Genomic DNA, 7020 nt, shown 5'->3' with positions numbered 1-7020 from the left:
AGGGAGTGTCCAGTGGACACAGGGACACAGAATTAGCTGAGGTCATGGGTGCAGCCTGAAGAACCGTACAGACCCAGCTTTAATCCTGCCCCACCACTCAAGCAACCTGGGCCCTCAGTTTCCCCATTCGGAATACGGGACAACCCAGCTTGGCATCCCAGGGCTGAGAAGAGAGCTTGAGGGTGGTCTCCAGAATCACCAGGGCTGAGCTGTATGTCACCGAGCAGGCCCCAAACCTCTCTGAGCCTAAGTTGCTCACTTGTGACAGGTGGCCAAGTTCACTGCCCACCTCGAGGGATAGACAAGGATCGGGTTTTTAACCACTCCCAGCATGAACAGTGCCCAGTAATGTTAGCTGGTAGGATTATCATCCCGGCAGGAGGTGGCACCTCCAACCCCACCCTCCAACCCTCAAGGGCACGTAGAAGAACACAGATCCAAACTTTATTTTGTAAATATTTCTCTCTGCCCAGCCCTGTGTACAGGGCCCGCTCCAGCTGGGTGACAGGCATAAATTAAGGTCACTGAGCATCCCCAGGCAGGGCGTGGGTTCCCCAACCCCATTAGTCCCAGCCGAAGTCCTGGCCGGTCATTTGGTAGAACTTGCGGTTAAAGGGCCGGTAGAAGGCCCGCAGGCGCTGGACCATGGCCTCGGGCACACGCGGGTGGGGCCGGCCCTTGGACTTGCCCAGGCAGCGGGGACGGCCGCTGCCCTGGGCCTTCTTGAGGCAGGGGAAGCCCTTGGTGGCGTTGAAGTAGAAGTGCTTGTCTGTGACGACCCGCTTGAGACCCAGGAAGTCCTGCACATGGCCCAGCTCCCCAGCTGGGTCGCTGACCAGGCGCTCACCGCTGACAAAGAGGAAGTGGGACAGCGGGAAGTAACGCAGCCAGTTGTCCAGGTGCTGGGCGTACAGGCCGATGCGCACGGCGCTCCAGGCCGTGTCCACGGGGCCCAGGCCTCGGCGGAAGGCCAGGGTGCCGAAGCTGGGCAGGCCCGGTGTCTTGGAGAGCATTTGCGCATAGTCAGAGATGGCCCGGGTCACGGGGTTCCGCACGACCACGATCAGCTTCGTGGCCGGGGACATGCCGTGGATGCGGCGTGGGGCCTCCCGGGTCACGAAATAGCTGGGGGTCTTCTCCATGGTGATCTGCCCATCCAGGGTGCGGGGCATCAGGCTCCTGTGGGAAGGTGGGTGGAGAGGGGGGCATGAGCAGGTGCTGGCCCTCCTCCAGCCCTCCCATGCTAGACCGGCCCCCAAGGGCCCGAGACTAACCTCCCCTTCCTCCAGGGAAGCCCTATACCTACAAGACAGGCGAGGCTCCCCATCTCCCCTTCCCCACCAGGCCCACCCATCCTAAGTGCCTGGGTGGGCAGCCTGGAGTGTGGGCCGTGAGGGCACCCAGCCTCAGCACAGGCTCACAGTAGGGGCCCATCCTGCAAGGCTATCCACACCCCTCCCAGAGCTTGACTGCACCCCAACCCTGACACTGCTGTGCCTCTCACCGCAGACCCAGCACTCCCCAGACTTGCCACCCACAAGGCTCCACCCACCCTCCCCACCCCCACAGGCCCCTGCACTGTAATTACCCCAGTCACACTTTCATTAAGTGGCTGATGGTGTCCCCTGAATTAGGCCATTAGTTATTGACAAGTGTCCCTAAAAATGGGCAGCTGCCCCTCCTATCACTCCCTCCCCTGTATGGCGTCTCCCGCCTTTGATGGCAGCCCTGCTAATTCTCCCCGACCTGGGCCCCCCAGAATGCTGAAAGCCACAGCGCAGCCCAGGACACTGGAGAGGTCAGTGAGGCAGCCTGAGGATCTGTCTCAAGACCCCAGCCACCTGGGTTGCCCAGACCCGGCTTGGAACCCATGGTGCAAGGCTGCAGCTGCAGCATTTCCGAGCAATCCTCTCATTCTGACCAGGGGTGGGGGTTGGGGGACACTGACCCCATCCCAAGGTTCCGGGGGAGTCGGCTGGTGACAGACCCCTGACAACCCCAAACCTGGGGAAGCCTATCCTAGCACCCCACCCAGGCAGGCCAGGGACCCTGGGTAGCATCCTGAGGCCACCCTCCCAGCCAGGTAGAACAGGGTGGGGAGGGGCAGGGTGCAGCGGCAGGGCCAGCTGAGCAAACAGCTCCGAGGGAGGGCTGGGAACTAGGTCAACAGAGGCAGAGGCTATCAGGCTCTGTGCTAGGGATGGGTTGGGGGGGGTCTCTGTCCCCCATGTCTGAGGGAGCTGCCCCCAATCCCGCTGACAGCCCTCAGGACTGGCCCCAGCCAGGAGGGTGACACACAGGACAGAATTCAGGTCTCATCCAGCCTAGTGACCCCCAGACTCGAGCTTCTGAGAGACAGTCTCCTCTTCCTGCTCAGGCCAGGTGGACACCCAGGTGTACAGGCACACGAGTTGGGGTGCTCAGCTTGGTGGGTGGTGATGTCGGGACTGGAGAACATGCACACATGAGTCCCAGGCATGCCGCCGGCTCCCCTGACACCAGCCTCTTGGCTCAGGGGAGTGGGGTGGGCTGCACGGTCTGCCGGCTGTGGAAGCTGCCCCTCCCCTCAAACTAAGGCCCTGGGCAGAGCTGGTCTACAGAAGTCATGGGAGACAATTCTGCTCCCCCCATGTCCCAGGAGTAATCTGGGACTTCTTCCACCCCACTCACTGCCCCATTTGAGGCTCAGAGACGGAGCAGGAAGTGCTGGGGTGGATGTCAGCTGCAGCTGCTGGGAGGCGGTGTTGGCTTGGCTTCTGCTCCCAGGAATCCAGGTGGGAATTGCACCCAGCCCTCCCTGTGAATAAGTTCAAAGAGAACTTGTGTGGGAACAAGGCCAAGGGCTGAGGTTCAGGACTGCAGCCTGGGGTAGCCAGCTCAGGGAACCCCCCTTCCCACAGAGAGAGGACAAAAGAAGGGGGATTTCCCAGCACTGGACCTCCATGCTGAGACCCACAGACAGAAGCCAGTGCCGACAGACGTCATCAGAAGTCACCGCCCTCCCTTCATCACCCTCCTGAGGGAGGGAACCAGCCCTGACTGCTCTGGGACCCTCCTCACCGACCTCTGACACCCCCTTCCCATCCCTTTCCTCCCCCAGGTGCCCAGTGACCCCAGGAGCACCCTCTTTCCTTCTCCAGACTGGGCTCACATGGTTCTGAGTATCCCCACCCCTTCATGCCTGCCTGGGGGGAGGGGCTGCAAGGAAGCTGACAAAAATTAGAGGGACTTTAGCACCCACTGCTGTTTTCTCTCCAAGGAAGTCAGAGGAGAGGAAGTCAGGGAGGTGCCCCCAGCCCCACCGTGGAAGGGGGATGGGAACGGGGATGGGGGAGGCTGACTTTCCAGGCCCACTCTTGCCACAAACCAGCTTTGAGATCTGAGATCTTTGGGATCAATTACTCACCCTGCCCGGGCCTCAGAAGCCTGTCCCCAGCCAGCCAGGCACAGAGGAGGGTGGGGATGGGGGCTTCTTGGGGGTGGGAGAGACTGGGGAGAGGATGAGAGGAACAGGACTCTGACCCCCACACGGCAAACATCTGACAAGTTGCTCTGCGGACACTCCCTCCCTGCTCATCTGGTCTGCATTTCCCTGCGGCTTCCATCCAGCCCCAGGCGACTCTCCCTCCTCTGTCTCAGCCCCACCCCCACCCCCCTATCCTGCACCTCGCCTGGGCCTCATCCAGCGGGGCCTGGGACTCAGCAGAAACCAGCTATGGTTCCTGTCTGGAACAACACAGTGTCAGGAGCCAAGGGGGTTGCCCTACCTGTATCCCTCCTGGTCTCTGTGCTTTTCCAAAATACTAAGGTCAAAGTACAGCCCCCACCTGCCCCCAGACAGGGTGCCCCCTTCTGAACTGAGACTTGGGGGTGTTTGTCTGTGTGACCCCAGCACCTGTCAAACAGAAGGTGCTCAATGAGTCAGTGACTAGATGAACAAATGCTGTGTGAGCTTGGGGACACTTGGGGGTCACGGTCCCCAAGAAGGAGGATCCTCAAGAGACTGAGGGATGAGTTGAGGCCCAGGGAGGGGGACCGGTTTGGCCAAGGTCAACTTTGAGCAGCCCAGCACCCCTGCCAAGGCCAAGGGAAGGGCCAGAGTCACTGCCTGGTCACAGCCCAGTGGGAACAGGTGTCTCAGAAAGTCAACTGGGGGCACTGGTCACTGCTCCTCTACTCACCGCCCCACACCTCCACCAAGAACAGGCTCTGGAGGCTGGGCCCAGGGTCCTGAGAGCAGACAAGGCCACCAGACCCTCCCTGCCCGGGGGCTGGGCGTCCTCTTTGCAGCTGGGGAAACAGGCAGCGGTGGGCATTTTCAGAGGTTCACTGCACACTCACGGCTGGTTGGAAGGACAGTCAGGTTCAGAGGCACAGGTGCCTGTGAGCAACACCATGCCCATGTGCACACACATCAGCGCACGGCCTCGTCCCTTGTAAGGCATGTGGACACATGCACTCCAGAAGCTCAGCCCTGCACCAGCCAGTGAAGGGTCAGCACTAGCCAGCCCCGAGGGACAGCTCCGGATTAAAGGGGCGGAAGCCACGGACCTGACCCTCTGCCTCCTCTGCACCACCCCTCCCCCCAGTGCGGTGGCTGGGCTGAGGAAGGAGAAAGTCTCCTCTACCAGACTTAAACAGGCTGCTGAATCATCCCACTCCCATCTCTGGCCTCAGGGACACCAATGTCCCAAGAGCCCCTCCCCTGTGCTGAGGATCTGACCCCGAATCTGGGTCCAGCTGGCTTCCTCTCAGGCCCCTCAGGCTCCCCAGACCAGTCCCCCAGAGCTGGAGCATGTGCCCAGGGAGGGCCTGGATGGGCTCTCAGGATCCCTGGCTCTTTGGGAGCCTTTTTAGGTCTAAACCCAATTCTAGACTCTCCTGCAGCCCCTCATTAGCCCAGCTTATGGGGTCAGTAGTGAGCTCTGAAATTTGCACTATGGTTAACAGTGTGTCCTTCCCCTTCCCCATCTTCCCCCTTCCCCCCTCCTTCTCCCCTCCTCCTCTTCTTCCTCTGCACAGAAGTGAGGAATTAGGGATGCTTTCAGATGCTGAAGCACTGTCAGAGTGGGGTAGTGGTCCCTCCCTGAGTGCTGAGAATGCAGGGATTCAGACAGTCGGGTCCAGGGATGGACTCACCTCCCCCATCACCACACAACTTCCCTAGACCTCTGACAGCAGCAACCCTTCAGAGTTCATGAGCCAGAACCCCCTGTTCTCAGTGGGAACCCTCCAAACCCATAAGTAATTTTGATGCAAAAAAGCAAAGATAACAAGGTGGGGGGGGGGCAGGGTGGAATCTGGGTACAGAAAAACTGGTAAACCTGGAGGTAAAAAGTCTCAGTCCTGCCACCCCCCACTCACCACTAATTCACCAGGTGACCTTGGGCAGGGTCCTCTCTGGCCCTTAGGGGCTTGGCCCAAGCTTGGGGATGAGGCTGGTGCTGTGGGGAGTGGGGTGACTCACCCTCCATCTGTAAGCCCTCATTTCCCCGAAGGAAGGGATAGGGCGCTGAGGCAGGCTTGTGCCCGACTGACAGAGGCAGAGGGCAGGGCCTCACACTCATCCTTCGGTGCTAACCTCGGCAGGGAGGGGCTGGTGTTTGACCAGCCACCAGGACAGGTTACTTCAGCTGTGGCTGGGTGCTCCCCCACATTCCACCACACCCCCCAAGGCCATACTGGGTGGGAGTCAGGGCAGCTACAGAGCCCCATGACATGAGGCTGGGGTCCCAACTCCCATCCCTGGGCATTGACTCAAAGGCACCCTCCTCCTTTCTAAAGACCAGACTTTCTCCAGACGCCCAGGACTATGGAGAAGGATTCCTCTCTCCAGGATCAGGGGTCTTAGGGGTGGGGAATGGGTTGACAGATACTTTCTAGGAGGCTGCAGGGAACCCGGAGACCCTTTCTTAAGGTAACTGACCAGAGTTCAGACATGCTCCCCTCAGTGATGCAGGGGAGAGGGCCAACTGAGCATGAAGCATTTCTAAAGCACCTCAGACCCCACAGGCTCCAAACTACTTCTCAGCTGGAATCGCACTCTAGCCCCGAACCAGGGCTTTCCCTGGAGTTTTCAAAGTTTCTGGGAGTCCATGGCCAGTGACCGACCCTCTTTTCCATAAAACCTGCTGCAGGAGGGCCGCGTCCTCACGGTCAAGCCTCAGCCCCCACGCAGGCTGGTCTCAGCCCCAGAAGATGCCTGGAGTCCTCGCCCCGCGGGGTCCCCAGTGAGACCCCTGGGGCACACCACGCGGTTTCCCAGAAGGCACCCGCCAGGAAGCCGATGGGGCGGACGGGACGAGCGCTCACCGGTACCAGGCGAGGCCGCGCTCGTAGCACCTGTCGAAGAAGTGGGGCTCCGAGCCGAGCGCGCGGACGTCGGGGTGCAGCCGCAGAAACTCCAGCAGGGCGCGCGTGCCGCCCTTCTTCACGCCCACGATAAGCGCCTGCGGGAAGCGCCGGCGGCCCGAGCCACTGGCCACCGGCAGGCCGGACGTCCCGGGGCTGCGGGCTGCGAGGGGCGGCTCGGCGGGCGCGGGGGCCGGCGCGGGGATGCGGCCGGCCGGCGGGCAGCGGCCGGGGAGGGCGCAAAGGCAGTAGGCTCCGAGCACCAGAGCGGCGAACAGCAGAGGCGCACGGGGCGCCCGAAGCGCGGCCCCGGGCCCGCCCCCGGCGCCCTGGCTGCCTCCTGCCCCGCCGCCCAGACCGCCGCTACCTGCCATGGGGCCACACCGCTCCCAGGCCTGGGAGCGGGGGCTGCAGGAGGGCGCACATCCCCGCCCGCGCCGCGCTCAGTCCGCTTGCGCCCGGCTTCTGCTCTGCGCCCCACTGCCCAGTCTTCTGGGAGCCGGGAGGGACCAGTGCTAGGGCGGGATGCCCCGCCCAGCCCAGAGGCCCCGCCCCGCTTGAACCACTGCTCCACCCGGGACTCGCCGGCACCTACGGGCGCCGCGGCACAACTCCGAGCCTCAGTGACTAGCCAGACGCGCCCGCTCGGAGACCCCAGGCCCCAGCCCG

General features: G+C 62.1%; 1 protein-coding gene across 1 annotated transcript; it reads right to left on the bottom strand.

Annotated features, from left to right (window-relative positions):
* Positions 1–467: 467 nt before the first annotated feature.
* Positions 468–6783, bottom strand: HS3ST6 (heparan sulfate-glucosamine 3-sulfotransferase 6). Its single transcript, XM_057529477.1, has 2 exons — positions 6313–6783; positions 468–1179 (listed from the first exon to the last, which is right to left on the bottom strand). Exons 1-2 carry the CDS (start codon positions 6723–6725, stop codon positions 564–566), a joined length of 1029 nt encoding a protein of 342 aa, XP_057385460.1. The 5' UTR covers positions 6726–6783; the 3' UTR covers positions 468–563.
* Between the last annotated feature and the right edge of the window lie 237 nt (positions 6784–7020).

Source organism: Balaenoptera acutorostrata, chromosome 15 (genome assembly GCF_949987535.1).
Source record: "Balaenoptera acutorostrata chromosome 15, mBalAcu1.1, whole genome shotgun sequence".
NCBI lineage: Eukaryota > Metazoa > Chordata > Mammalia > Artiodactyla > Balaenopteridae > Balaenoptera > Balaenoptera acutorostrata.
The sequence above is the reverse complement of the archived record's forward strand: the minus strand, read 5'-3'. Positions and strand labels throughout refer to the sequence as shown.

Coding starts and splice junctions, on each gene's coding strand:
- HS3ST6 (XM_057529477.1), bottom strand. CDS start 6,725: ATGGCAGGTAGCGGCGGTCTGGGCGGCGGGGCAGGAGGCAGCCAGGGC. Junction 1,180..6,312: donor CGCGGCCTCGCCTGGTACCG/GTGAGCGCTCGT, acceptor ACCTTCCCACAG/GAGCCTGATGCCCCGCACCC.